Here is a 15,754-nt window from a genome sequence, read left to right on the forward strand (position 1 = left end):
GTGCCATGCCAAGCCTCTAATTTATCCCCCCCCCCACACACACACACCACACACATGTGCCATGCCAAGCCTCTAATTTATCTCCCCCCCCCCACACACACACACCACACACATGTGCCATGCCAAGCCTCTAATTTATCTCCCCCCCACACATGCCACACACACATAAATACACACACACACACAGTCACACGCACACACAGTCACACACACACACCAGACACATATATGTACACACCCACACACATAAATACACACAGACACACACAGTCATATGCGCACACAGTCACACACACGCAGGCACACACACACTCAAACCACCCTACCACCTCCTACCTATTAAGATTTACACAGTCCCGGGAAACACTGCTGAATAATGAGGCTGTGTGTGTGTGTTCGTGTGTGTTTGTGTGCGTGCGTGCGTGTGACTGTGTGTGTGTGTGTGTAGTATCAGGCTGCCATGCAGTGAACCACTCCAGCTCCTCTTCCTTTCTGAATAAACAGATATACCAGAGGGACTTGGAGAGAAAGAAGCTGAGACAAACCCTAAAGCTGTGTGTGTGTGAGTTTGTTTGATATATTCATCAAAGAGCTAAGCAAGCCCCTTGTCTTAAGAGCAAGCCACTGCTACTCTGGTCACATCACAGATATTGCATTGGACAAAATCACAGTATATTTCCCTGCTGCCAGCCAAAGCCAGCGTGAAGCTGTCACATGATTGGCTGTAGCTGTAAACAAGCAAACTCCTCTGGTCACCAGGAAGCTGTGATTCTAGGCCTATAGTGCACTACTTCTGGGCAGAGGGGCCACTCTGCCTCTCGCTGTCAGATACTGTTATGTATCAGCCCTGTCTATCTCTCTCTCTCCAAGGCAATGAGCCCATAGGAATCCAACCCTGCATGGGGAGGGGAGGGAGGGAAGGAACGGGGGATGTAGGAGCACCTGAATCATCCAGTTGGGGGGGGGGGGGGGGGGGGTTAGCAGGTGAGGGTGGAGTCTTATGGTTGTTCAGGGAGAGAGGGTGAGAGAGAGCTGCATGACTGGGTTGGGGCAGCAGAGAGATAGGTAAACAAATCACTATGAATAAAGCAATGAAAGAAACCTCTCTGGTAATACAAATATACTGTACATCTTCTTGCTTTAGCCTCCAGGTACGCTCACACACACACGCACGCACACACACTCTGCTCCAAAGCGATCAACCAGGGGTGTGTTGGATTTGTGATGAGAGGTGAGAAGAGTTCAAAGGCGTGTGATGAGGTTTGATAGCTACATCTACTACACACAGCCAAACTCCACTAACTGCACACGGTCAAACTCCACTAACTACACACAGTCAAACTCCACTAACTACACACAGCCAAACTCCACTAACTACACACAGTCAAACTCCACTAACTACACACAGCCAAACTCCACTAACTACACACAGCCAAACTCCACTAACTGCACACGGTCAAACTCCACTAACTACACACAGTCAAACTCCACTAACTACACACAGTCAAACTCCACTAACTACACACAGCCAAACTCCACTAACTACACACAGTCAAACTCCACTAACTACACACAGTCAAACTCCACTAACTACACACAGTCAAACTCCACTAACTGCACACGGTCAAACTCCACTAACTACACACAGTCAAACTCCACTAACTACACCCAGTCAAACTCCACTAACTACACACAGCCAAACTCCACTAACTACACACAGTCAAACTCCACTAACTACACACAGCCAAACTCCACTAACTACACACAGTCAAACTCCACTAACTACACACAGTCAAACTCCACTAACTACACACAGTCAAACTCCACTAACTACACACAGTCAAACTCCACTAACTACACACAGTCAAACTCCACTAACTGCACACGGTCAAACTCCATTAACTACACACAGTCAAACTCCACTAACTACATACAGTCAAACTCCACGAACTACACACAGTCAAACTCCACTAACTACACACAGTCAAACATCCACTAACTACACACAGTCAAACTCCACTAACTACACACAGTCAAACTCCACTAACTACACACAGTCAAACCCCAATAACTACACACAGTCAAACTCCACTAACTACACACAGTCAAACTCTACTAACTACACACAGTCAAACTCCACTAACTACATACAGTCAAACTCCACGAACTACACACAGTCAAACTCCACTAACTACACACAGTCAAACATCCACTAACTACACACAGTCAAACTCCACTAACTACACACAGTCAAACTCCACTAACTACACATAGTCAAACCCCACTAACTACACACAGTAAAACTCCACTAACTACACACAGTCAAACTCCACTAAGTACACACATTCAAACTCCACTAACTACACAGTCAAACTCCACTAACTACACACAGTCAAACTCCACTAACTACACACAGTCAAACTCCACTTAGAGAAAGAGAGAGAGAAAGAGAGAGAGAGAGAGAGAGAGAGAAAGAAAGAAAGAAGGAAGTAGAGAGAGACAGAGACAGAGAGGAAGATAGACAGTATCAGTGTTCATAGCAACTTGTCTTAGTTCACCACTACCTTTGTTCTGAAGACAATGCCCTGATCTGCCTGTTTTCAGGAGTCCCTGTCCCTGAGGGGGTTAGAGGTCATGGATAAGGGGTACAGTGGGTACAGTAGGTCAGTCTATTGTGTTGTGTTACTATACTATAACAGCTGTTATGTCTCTGTTTCTCCCTCTGCAGTGTCTGTATGGCTGTTACGTCCACTCCTCCATCATCCCCACGTTCCACCGCAGGTGCTACTGGCTGCTCCAGGTAAGAGACTCCCTCCCCTCTCCACACACATGTACACGTAACAGCCTTCCTCCCCCCTCTACACTTACACATGTCAACTCCCCAACTTTTCTCCCACTGCCTGAATGGGTAGGAAGAGGTCCTCTTTTTATTGGCAGCATTTCTTCCTTCCTGACACACAGCAGATAGACAGACACCACACTATCTTCCCTTTTTCTCTCTCCCTCTTTTTCTCTCCCTCTTTCTCTCTCCCTCTTTTTGTCTGTGGCTCCCTTTTCTTTGCTTATCTACCCCATTCACTATTTCTCTGTTGGAAACATCCACCATCTGTCCACTGTCCAACAGAAGCAGAGTATTTGCTTAAATAAGTGTGCCACGTCCTACATACACACACTCACGCATAGGTCATCTCTAATGGCTGTAAAGCTGCAGTAGTGGAGCCCATAGGACAGTGGTTACACAGCCTCCCAAAGCCCACTGCCTTACAGTGGTTGTAAATAGGCCTTTGGTCACCACCTTATCCCTCTATTTCAGCACTGTGGCATCGATTCTGGTTTTGTAGCTTTTCTTTACAGCCTCTCTGACAGAGGATGGAGTGCAGGTGGAGGATGGAGGGATGGAGGGATGGGGCAGGAGGTATGGAGATGCTCTCTAGTTATATTTGACACCTGTTAGGGGGAAGTCTTTGTTATCTTTGGTTATTTTTCTGAAGTCATTACGTCGTCCCCCTCCAGGCCTTTCAGCCTGCCTGCCTCTCAGCCTGCCTGCTAGAGACAGATCAAAGCTAGCCCTAACACCACACACTGCAGCCTGGCTCCGGGAAACACACACACACACACACACACACACACACACACACACACACACACACACACACACACACACACACACACACACACACACACACACACACACACACACACACACACACACATGCACACGCACACGCACACACACAAACACACACAGAAACAGGCATATACACACACACACGGATAGGGGGGGGTCACACTACGTAAGCTCTCTCGCTTTCAGAAAGCACAGCATTTTTATCACCTCTGTCTCACATGTGTCAAAGATGGAGAGGCTCACTCAGCCACTCTCTTTCTGCAGCTCATCAGCTTATGAAACCTGTGTGTGTGGGTACTCCAGCCTGACCTGCTTCCCTCACCTCATCCAGGGCTCTCCTCTCTCTCTCCTCATCTCTCTGCTGAGCTCAGCTATGGATGACTCAAACTCAGACCCTGCTGGACAGCTAATAGAAAGTCTGCATCCCAATGGCACCCTATTCCCTTTATAGTGACCAGACTTTTGACCAGAGCGCCCATTTGCGACGTAGCCAAGTACTCTCTCACTGAGCTTTAACTATGAATTATGAGGGAATTAAGTCATGGTCAGAATACAGCGTATCTGTAGACTCATCTCCTCCATACCTTCATTGAGCTCCATCCCAAACAAATAGCGGGTGAATAGCAGAATACACATAGAGGCCACATAGAGGTCAGAATACACATAGAGGTCACATAGAGGTCAGAACACACATAGAGGTCACACAGAGGTCAGAACACACATAGAGGTCACACAGAGGTCAGAATACACATAGAGGTCACATAGAGGTCAGAATACACACAGAGGGAAAAGTGCATAAAAAGGGAATTATGTTTAATTTACATGCCCTCAACTTGGGTTGGAATTCCCCCATAGTGGAGTGCTAGGTCAACCCAGGCCAACGTAGTCTGACTCACCCTGGCCCTATGTCCCAGACGGACCTAAACTACTCTGTTTTATTCTGGTTCATCTCCTTCTGTCCCTGCGTGGCCCTGTGTACCCTCTATGCCCTGTGTTCGCTGTGTCCATATGAGCTGTGCTGTGCAGCAGTAGTCTGTCAACAGAAGAGCAGCACTGAGCTGTGGCTGTGGAGGGACTGGAGACTGGAGAGCTTAGCTCCCTCTGCTCCCCGACGAGGGACTGGAGACTGGAGAGCTTAGCTCCCTCTGCTCCCCGACGAGGGACTGGAGACTGGAGAGCTTAGCTCCCTCTGCTCCCCGACGAGGGACTGGAGACTGGAGAGCTTAGCTCCCTCTGCTCCCCGACGAGGGACTGGAGACTGGAGAGCTTAGCTCCCTCTGCTCCCCGACGAGGGACTGGAGACTGGAGAGCTTAGCTCCCTCTGCTCCCCGACGAGGGACTGGAGACTGGAGAGCTTAGCTCCCTCTGCTCCCCGACGAGGGACTGGAGACTGGAGAGCTTAGCTCTCTCTGCTCCCTGAGCACCAACAGGGAAAGGTCACCATTGAGTGAAGAATGTAAATCAGCAGCAGCTATCTAGCAGCCAACAGCCACACAGCACCACAGAGACAAAAATAACTCCTGCCATTACTGAGAAGAGAGATGGAGGGAACTGGGGAGGAGGAAGGGAGTGGGGGAGAAGGGGGGGGGGGGCGGGTGAGAGAGGGATAGACAAAGGGAGAAGGTGTCTGAGGGGGATTTGGCCTGTGGGTGTCTGCCTCTTTATCCAGTCTTTATCCAGTCTTTATTGAGTCAAAGCCTTAGTAATGAGTCAGGGAGGAGAGGAGGTGATGAGATTGGAGACCTGGCTGTGAGGGGTCCTCCTCTCTCCTGTTCTCTCTTCCTTTTGTTCCACTTCTCAATCAGCCCATTCCTGACACCACCTCTCAAAGGTATTACACCACTTTAAAGAGTCTCGCCCTGCCCTGCAAACGAGACAGACTGAAGAAAAGTACTGCCAAAGTTAAGGACTGCAAACAATGAATTGAAATTGCAGCAGAGCAGGGCCGAGCAGAACAGCTCAGCCTAAACTGTGCAGTCTGTCACACTGGAAAAAGTTACTGTCGTTCCAGTTGACGCAGCACAAAATAGACCTTTGGGGGAATAATGATGTTAAATCAGTGTCATACCTTCGCTTCCTCCCTTCAGACCTAGACGCACGCGCACACACACACACACACACACACACACACACACACACACACACACACACACACACACACACACACACACAGTCCTAGTGGCTCTCCTGATTGATTCAATCTCTCCATGTCCCCTTCTCTTGTTTAGTACTAATGGAATGTAATTCCCTGCCTGTGCCTCTCCATCAAAGCAGACAGTACAGTGGTGTGAGTTGGCCCGCGGGCCACGGAGGTGGGGATAATTATGATATTAATACGGAGGGGCTCTGAGGGGAAACTTCATTTGTCCTGCTGCCTGCCTGCCTGCCTGCCTGCCTGCCACAGCCATGGAAAGAGAGAGGGGTCAAAAGTCTGAGCAGGGCTGGAGGAGAGGAGGAGGAGAGGAGAGAGGGATGTAGGATCAGAAAATTAAATGAATGGTGAGGTAGGAGAGGACACAGATTTTTCATGTTTCTGCACAGCTCTCTCTCCCATCTCTCTCTTTCTCTATAACTCTATTTCTTTCTCCCTCTTTCTTTCTCTCGCTCTTTCTCTCTTTCTCTCAGAGGCTCTTTCTCTAAGTGGAGTTTAACTGTGTGTAGTTAGTGGAGTTTACTGTGTGTAGTTAGTGGAGTTTGACTGTGTGTAGTTAGTGGAGTTTGACTGTGTGTAGTTAGTGGAGTTTACTGTGTGTAGTTAGTGGAGTTTGACTGTGTGTAGTTAGTGGAGTGTGATTGTGTGTAGTTAGTGGAGTTTGATTGTGTGTAGTTAGTGGAGTTTGACTGTGTGTAGTTAGTGGAGTTTTACTGTGTGTAGTTAGTGGAGTTTGACTGTGTGTAGTTAGTGGAGTTTTACTGTGTGTAGTTAGTGGAGTTTGACTGTGTGTACCGTAATTTCCGGACTATTAAGCGCACCTGAATATAAGCCGCACCCACTGAATTTTTAAATAATATGTATTTTGCACATAAATAAGCCACACATGTCTATAAGCCGCAGGTGCCTACCGGTACATTGAAACAAATGAACTTTGCGTTTTTTCATGCCCAGTTGTTTTCAGCGTGACGGATGATTCGCCTTTCCTGTTGACAGTCCGAGTGAGAGGCAGGTCAAACGTCAGAGGAACCTCATCCATATTTATGATGTCGTGCAGGCCGATGGAATGCTCCGCTATCTTTGCATCAGTGAATTTGCGAAAGTTTGAAACTTTTTCCTCGTAGTCGGGAGGGAGCTGCTGACACAGACTCAATCTTAGACACCACGATGGTCCACCTCTAAAATCCTCAAACTTCATTGCGGTGGCGATTGTTTTGGCTTTCAGTCGGATCTGCACAGTTGGAAGTCAGTTCCTCACGCTGCTGTTTCCAACGTCTTATCATCGACTAATATGACTACTGATGCAACAACTAGCATGGGTTGCTAATATGACTATTGGCGCACCAACTAGCATGGGTTGCTAATATTACTACTGATGCAACAACTAGCACGGGTTGCTAATATGACTATTGGCGCACCAACTAGCATGGGTTGCTAATATTACTACTGATGCAACAACTAGCATGGGTTGCTAATATGACTACTGACGCAACAACTAGCACGGGTTGCTAATATGACTATTGGCGCACCAACTAGCATGGGTTGCTAATATTACTACTGATGCAACAACTAGCATGGGTTGCTAATATTACTACTGATGCAACAACTAGCATGGGTTGCTAACATGACTACTGATGCAACAACTAGCATGGGTTGCTAATATGACTATTGATGTAACAACTAGCATGGGTTGCTAATATGAGTATTGTGCTTTTGGCTAACGGACAACGAAAGAAAGTTGTTAGAACATGAGATAAACGCTGGTTTCAATGGCATATCAGGAAGTGTTTACAAAATAATTCCTTCAACATTTCTATGGTCCGATTTTTTGGCTAGGCTACTTTGAAACAAGGTTAGACATGATTCATAAAATGACAAAACATCCAGGTTTTAAACAATTACGTTTATGGCTAAACATACTAAACAAAAATATAAAAACGCCTCTGCCCAGTCATGTGAAATTCATTAAGGCCTAATGAATTTATTTCTAGTTCGGGCCATCTGCTTTTCTTCCCTCTGAAAGCTTTTGTTGTCTTTTTGCACTGAGTCCGTTCCTCACGCTGCTGTTTCCAACGTCTTATCATCGACTCATTAAGGCCAAGCTCCCGTGCAGCAGCTCTATTTCCTTTTCCAACAGCCAGATCGATCGCCTTCAAATTGAAAGCTGCATCATATGCATTTCTCCGTGTCTTTGCCATGATGAGGGTGACAAAATGACTACCGTAATCAGAATGATGGGAAGTTTGAGCACGCACGATTTACGTCACATTATGTGACGGTGCTCAGTTTTTTGGCGGCATGAATCTTGTGAAAAAAATCCATAAATTAGCAGCGTCATTGTATAAGCCGCGAGGTTCAAAGCGTGGGAAAAAGTAGCGGCTTATAGTCCGGAAATTACGGTAGTTAGTGGAGTTTGACTGTGTGTATTTAGTGGAGTGACCGTGTGCAGTTAGTGGAGTTTGACTGTGTGTAGTTAGTGGAGTTTGACTGTGTGTAGTTAGTAGAGTTTGACTGTGTGTAGTTAGTGGAGTTTGACTGTGTGTAGTTAGTGGAGTTTGACCGTGTGCAGTTAGTGGAGTTTGACTGTGTGTAGTTAGTGGAGTTTGACTGTGTGTAGTTAGTGGAGTTTGACCGTGTGTAGTTAGTGGAGTTTGACTGTGTGTAGTTAGTGGAGTTTGATAGTGTGTAGTTAGTGGAGTTTGACTGTGTGTAGTTAGTGGAGTTTGACTGTGTGTAGTTAGTGGAGTTTGACTGTGTGTAGTTAGTGGAGTTTGACCGTGTGCAGTTAGTGGAGTTTGGCTGTGTGTAGTAGATGTAGCTATCAAACCTCATCACACGCCTTTGAACTCTTCTCACCTATCATCACAAATCCAACACACCCCTGGTTGATCGCTTTGGAGCAGAGTGTGTGTGCGTGCGTGTGTGTGTGAGCGTACCTGGAGGCTAAAGCAAGAAGATGTACAGTATATTTGTATTACCAGAGAGGTTTCCTTCATTGTTTTATTCATAGTGATTTGTTTACCTATCTCTCTGTTGGCTACCACAGTGGTCACTGTCCCAACCCAGCCATGCAGCTCAGCCCAGGACACAATAAATACTTAATTCTTCTGAATCATAGATTAGGCCAAACTCCATCAGTGATTTTACCAGGAAAACATGGGCAGGGAGATTGGACCTGTGTTTTCCTGCCTGCTAGTTTGGATAAAGGGGCTACTTTAGCTAGTGGCTGTCAGAGGAAACAGTTATGCCATGCCTAAAGTCCCTGTTTGAATAGTTAATGGCCACGGATCGCTGGCAGAGTTAGTGACAGTATATTAGTACAGAAATGGTACACAGGGCCAAGTAGGAATAGTAAGAGAGGAAGAGAGGAACAGAACAAAACAACCAGATCATCTGGGTGCACAGCATGTGCTTGCTCTGGTAGGGCAAGGCAGGGTGTGTGTGTGTGTGTGTGTGTGTGTGTGTGTGTGTGTGTGTGTGTGTGTGTGTGTGTGTGTGTGTGTGTGTGTGTGTGTGTGTGTGTGTGTGTGTGTGTGTGTGTGTGTGTGTGTGTGTGTGTGTGTGTGTGTGTGTCAGGCTCTAGATCATGGACAGGCATGCAGACAGGTCTCTGAGATCTTGGAACTTCTGTGTGTCTGGATATGAAGTGGAGCTCTCAGCAGTACAGTACAGCATTCTGCTCATATAACCCTGGCAGGCTTCAGCCCCTCTGAAGTACAGCATTCTGCTCATATAACCCTGGCAGGCTTCAGCCCCTCTGAAGTACAGCATTCTGCTCATATAAATCAAATCAAATCAAATTTTATTAGTCACATACACATGGTTAGCAGATGTTAATGCGAGTGTAGCGAAATGCTTGTGCTTCTAGTTCCGACAATGCAGTAATAACCAACAAGTAATCTAACCTAACAATTCCACAACTACTACCTTATACACACACACAAGTGTAAAGGGATAAAGAATATGTACATAAAGATATATGAATGAGTGGTGGTACAGAACGGCATGGCAAGATGCAGTAGATGGTATAGAGTACGGTATATACATATGAGATGAGTACTGTAGGGTATGTAAACATAAAGTGGCATAGTTTAAAGTGGCTAGTGGTACATGTATTACATAAAGATGGCAAGATGCAGTAGATGATATAGAGTACAGTATATACATATGAGATGGGTAATGTAGGGTATGTAAACATTATATTAAGTGGCATTGTTTAAAGTGGCTAGTGGTACATTTTTACATAATTTCCATCAATTCCCATTTTTAAGTGGCTGGAGTTGAGTCAGTATGTTGGCAGCGGCCGCTAAATGTTAGTGGTGGCTGTTTAACAGTCTGATGGCCTTGAGATAGAAGCTGTTTTTCAGTCTCTCGGTCCCTGCTTTGATGCACCTGTACTGACCTCGCCTTCTGGATGATAGCGGGGTGAACAGGCAGTGGCTTGGGTGGTTGTTGTCCTTGATGATCTTTATGGCCTTCCTGTGACATCGGGTGGTGTAGGTGTCCTGGAGGGCAGGTAGTTTGCCCCCGGTGGTGCGTTCTGCAGACCTCACTACCCTCTGGAGAGCCTTACGGTTGTGGGCGGAGCAGTTGCCGTACCAGGCGGTGATACAGCCCGACAGGATGCTCTCGATTGTGCATCTGTAGAAGTTTGTGAGTGCTTTTGGTGACAAGCCGAATTTCTTCAGCCTCCTGAGGTTGAAGAGGCGCTGCTGCGCCTTCTTCACAACGCTGTCTGTGTGGGTGGACCAATTCAGTTTGTCCGTGATGTGTACACCGAGGAACTTAAAACTTTCCACCTTCTCCACTACTGACCCGTCGATGTGGATAGGGGGGTGCTCCCTCTGCTGTTTCCTGAAGTCCACAATCATCTCCTTTGTTTTGTTGACGTTGAGTGTGAGGTTATTTTCCTGACACCACACTCCGAGGGCCCTCACCTCCTCCCTGTAGGCCGTCTCGTCGTTGTTGGTAATCAAGCCTACCACTGTAGTGTCATCCGCAAACTTGATGATTGAGTTGGAGGCGTGCATGGCCACGCAGTCGTGGGTGAACAGGGAGTACAGGAGAGGGCTCAGAACGCACCCTTGTGGGGCCCCAGTGTTGAGGATCAGCGGGGTGGAGATGTTGTTACCTACCCTCACCACCTGGGGGCGGCCCGTCAGGAAGTCCAGGACCCAGTTGCACAGGGCGGGGTCGAGACCCAGGGTCTCGAGCTTGATGACGAGTTTGGAGGGTACTATGGTGTTAAATGCTGAGCTGTAATCGATGAACAGCATTCTCACATGGGTATTCCTCTTGTCCAGATGGGTTAGGGCAGTGTGCAGTGTGGTTGCGATTGCGTCGTCTGTGGACCTATTGGGTCGGTAAGCAAATTGGAGTGGGTCTAGGGTGTCCGGTAGGGTGGAGGTGATATGGTCCTTGACTAGTCTCTCAAAGCACTTCATGATGACGGAAGTGAGTGCTACGGGGCGGTAGTCGTTTAGCTCAGTTACCTTAGCTTTCTTGGGAACAGGAACAATGGTGGCCCTCTTGAAGCATGTGGGAACAGCAGACTGGGATAAGGATTGATTGAATATGTCCGTAAACACACCAGCCAGCTGGTCTGCGCATGCTCTGAGGACGCGGCTGGGAATGCCGTCTGGGCCTGCAGCCTTGCGAGGGTTAACACGTTTAAATGTTTTACTCACCTCGGCTGCAGTGAAGGAGAGCCCGCAGGTTTTGGTAGGGGGCCGTGTCAGTGGCACTGTATTGTCCTCAAAGCGGGCAAAAAAGTTGTTTAGCCTGTCTGGGAGCAAGACATCCTGGTCCGCGACGGGGCTGGTTTTCTTTTTGTAATCCGTGATTGACTGTAGACCCTGCCACATACCTCTTGTGTCTGAGCTGTTGAATTGCGACTCGATTTTGTCTCTGTACTGGGATTTAGCCTGTTTGATTTCCTTGCGGAGAGAATAGCTACACTGTTTGTATTCGGTCATGCTTCCGGTCACCTTGCCCTGGTTAAAAGCAGTGGTTCGCGCTTTCAGTTTCACGCGAATGCTGCCGTCAATCCACGGTTTCTGGTTTGGGAATGTTTTAATCGTTGCTGTGGGTACGACATCGTCAATGCACTTCCTAATGAACTCGCTCACCGAATCAGCATATTCGTCAATATTGTTGTTGGACGCAATGCGGAACATATTCCAATCCGCGTGATCGAAGCAGTCTTGAAGCGTGGATTCAGATTGGTCGGACCAGCGTTGAACAGACCTGAGCGCGGGAGCTTGTTGTTTTAGTTTCTGTTTGTAGGCTGGAATCAACAAAATGGAGTCGTGGTCAGCTTTTCCGAAAGGGGGGCGGGGGAGGGCCTTATATGCGTCGCGGAAATTAGTATAACAATGATCTAGGGTTTTTCCAGCCCTGGTAGCACAATCGATATGCTGATAGAATTTAGGGAGTTTTGTTTTTAGATTAGCCTTGTTAAAATCCCCAGCTACGATGAATGCAGCCTCAGGGTGTGTGGTTTCCAGTTTACAAAGAGTCAGATAAAGTTCGTTCAGGGCCATCGATGTGTCTGCTTGGGGGGGAATATATACGGCTGTGATTATGATTGAAGAGAATTCCCTTGGTAGATAATGCGGTCGACATTTGATTGTGAGGAGTTCTAGATCAGGTGAACAGAATGACTTGAGTTCCTGTGTGTTGTTATGATGATCACACCACGTCTCGTTAATCATAAGGCATACCCCCCCGCCCCTCTTCTTACCAGAAAGATGTTTGTTTCTGTCGGCGCGATGCATGAAGAAACCAGCTGGCTGCACCGACTCCGTTAGCGTCTCTTGAGTTAGCCATGTTTCCGTGAAGCAGAGCACGTTGCAATCCCTGATGTCTCTCTGGAATGCTACCCGTGCTCGGATTTCATCAACCTTATTGTCAAGAGACTGGACATTGGCGAGTAGTATGCTAGGGAGTGGAGCGCGATGTGCCCGTCTCCGAAGCCTGACCACGAGACCGCCTCGTTTGCCCCTTTTACGGCGTCGCACAGGGTCGCCGGCTGGGATCAGATCCATGGTATTGGGTGGAAGGCAAAACACTGGATCCGTTTCGGGAAAGTCATATTCCTGGTAGGAACGATGATGAGTTGACGTTAATCGTATATTCAGTAGTTCCTCCCGACTGTATGTAATGAAACCTAAGATTACCTGGGGTACCGATGTAAGAAATAACACATAAAAAAACAAAATACTGCATATTTTCCAAGGAACGCGAAGCGAGGCGGCCATCTCTTTTCGGCGCCGGAAGTCAATCCTGGCAGGCTTCAGCCCCTCTGAAGTACAGCATTCTGCTCATATAACCCTGGCAGGCTTCAGCGCCTCTCCCCCTCTGTCCTTCCCTGTCCTCCCTTGCTCCTTCTCTGTCCTTCCCTCCCCTCCTGTCTCTTTAACTCTCTTCCGCTTCTCACCTCTCTCATCCTCTTGTCTCTCCTGGCTGCCTTCTACGCTGTCTGTTCTGTCTCTCTCCAGCCAAAGGGAGATGGCGGAGACAGCCATGATGGTACATGTGGTTTCCTAACTATGATGGCACATGTAGTGTGGTCAACCTCTGACCACAAGGGTTAGTTAGTTAGTAAGCTGGTTAGTTACTTAACACCCTCCATTCATCTAGTCCCCCACAGGAGTTCTTCTATTATGTCCAGTTTCACTATTGTTAAAGAGAGAGACAGATTCAGGCCCTGGGGCAAACAACCCATCCCCCTCCGCTGCCTGCAGACAGACAGGTCTGTTGCTTAGTGACAACAACCTTTCCCCCAGGCAAGCCTGTAGCCCCCAGACCGTCGGCACGGCTTCTGCCAATTATCAGAAATCCCTTGCCGCATTCGTCTTACCATTTTCACTCCCTGGCCGGAGCGGCGTGCATGGCTGCAGACGGTCTCAGAGCACCATACAGGGGAAGCAAAACTAAGGGAGGCGAGACTAAGGGAGGCGAGACTAAGGGAGGCTAGACTAAGGGAGGCTAGACTACTGGAGGCGAGACTAAGGGAGGCGAGGCTAAGGGAGGCAGGACTAAGGGAGGCGAGACTAAGGGAGGCGAGGCTAAGGGAGGCAGGACTAAGGGAGGCGAGACTAAGGGAGGCGAGACTAAGGGAGGCGAGACTAAGGGAGGCGGGGCTAAGGGAGGCGAGACTAAGGGAGGCGGGACTACGGGAGGCGGGACTACTGGAGGCGAGACTACTGGAGGCGAGACTAAGGGAGGCGAGACTAAGGGAGGCGAGACTAAGGGAGGCGAGGCTAAGGGAGGCGAGACTACTGGAGGCGAGGCTAAGGGAGGTGAGGCTAAGGGAGGCGAGACTAAGGGAGGCTAGACTACTGGAGGCGAGACTACTGGAGGCGAGGCTAAGGGAGGCGGGACTACGGGAGGCGAGACTAAGGGAGGCGAGACTAAGGGAGGCGGGACTACGGGAGGCAAGACTAAGGGAGGCGAGGCTAAGGGAGGCGAGGCTAAGGGAGGCGAGGCTAAGGGAGGCGAGACTAAGGGAGGCGGGACTAAGGGAGGCGAGGCTAAGGGAGGCGAGACTAAGGGAGGCGAGGCTAAGGGAGGCGAGTCTAAGGGAGGCGAGGCTAAGGGAGGCGAGGCTAAGGGAGGCGAGGCTAAGGGAGGCGAGGCTAAGGGAGGCGAGACTAAGGGAGGCGAGACTAAGGGAGGCGCGGCTAAGGGAGGCGAGGCTAAGGGAGGCGAGACTAAGGGAGGCGACGCTAAGGGAGGCGAGGCAGAGAAGTGCCAACCAACCGCAGATAGACCACTTAAATTATTCAGCTTTCCGGAAAGGTTAAGGCTTGGAGAATGAGCCAAACTGACATTCACCCAGTTATTGAGTTCTGCCGAGGCCTCTGATGTGTACGTGGGGAAATGTCCACACCTTGAAGATGTTAGAGGAGTGGATTGGCCTGCCTTATCGTGTTCGTCCTGCTCTCAGACAGGCTTAACCAGCCACATCACTCTGCTCTGCCCTCCACCTAGAACAGGACAGAGACTGGCCCATCCTAATGGAGCATGGTCCACTGCAGCACCTACAGTAGTAAACATTCTCAGGACATAGTCAAATCACTAATAAGATGATAGGGGTCTGTCCTTCATAGTGTGATAAAGCCCTGTCTCCCTGCGCAGTGAGAGAGGCCTATATCCCTGTGTGAAGATGTGTCATGCTCTATGATTGCTTCCTGGCTGTGCTGTGCTGTGTCAGATGGGAGAGCAGATCAATGGGCATATCAATGGAGCCCAGCTCTCCACTCTGACCCGTGTCCCCTACCCAGCCATGACACAGACAGGACCATGTAAGTCATGTTACACAGCAGCACTCCACTCTGAACCGTGCCCCCTACCCAGCCATGACACAGACAGGACCGTGTAAGTCTGACTCATTTCCAGGCGTGACGATGACCCATGCGGGCTGGTTGGGTCGTGGTGTAGCCAGCCATGTAACCGTTGTGTAACGACACCACGCAGCCCTGGGAACACTGGTCACAGCTAATGAGCAGAACTGTCTGATTTGTCCCCCACTCATTACTGTTCACATCCCCAATTAGCTGTGGACCAGAGTGACATCCAGACAAGAATACTTGTCTATACGTGTCATATAGAGAGAGAGAGAGAGAGAGAGATGAGAGGGAGGGAGGGAAAGAGAGAGATGGGAGGGAGGAGCGGGAGAGAGAGGTGAAAGGGAGAATGCAGGAGTGAGAGAGAGATGGGAGGGAGGGAGGGGGAAGGACATAGAGAGGGAGGGAGTCTTTGAGGAATGGACGGAGAGAGAGAATAAAGGCTACTGAAGGCCGTAGAAAATAGATAGACAGATTGATATAGAAAGATAGATAGATAGATAGATAGATAGATAGATAGATAGATAGATAGATAGATAGATAGATAGATAGAAAGAAAGATAGATAGATAGATAGATAGATAGATAGATAGATAGATAGATAGATAGATAGATAGATAGATAG

General features: G+C 48.5%; 1 protein-coding gene across 9 annotated transcripts in view; it reads left to right on the plus strand.

The window, feature by feature from the left end:
- The window catches only part of LOC139557477 (calmodulin-binding transcription activator 1-like), a 574,167-nt gene that overhangs the window by 444,711 nt on the left and 113,702 nt on the right, over positions 1 to 15,754 (plus strand). For all 9 annotated transcript variants that reach the window (XM_071372343.1, XM_071372334.1, XM_071372335.1 and 6 more), the window contains one exon: positions 2,729 to 2,800. In XM_071372343.1, coding sequence (XP_071228444.1) covers positions 2,729 to 2,800 — 72 coding nt within the window. The remainder of the gene's footprint in view (positions 1 to 2,728; positions 2,801 to 15,754) is intronic.

Source organism: Salvelinus alpinus, chromosome 28 (genome assembly GCF_045679555.1).
Source record: "Salvelinus alpinus chromosome 28, SLU_Salpinus.1, whole genome shotgun sequence".
Lineage (NCBI taxonomy): Eukaryota > Metazoa > Chordata > Actinopteri > Salmoniformes > Salmonidae > Salvelinus > Salvelinus alpinus.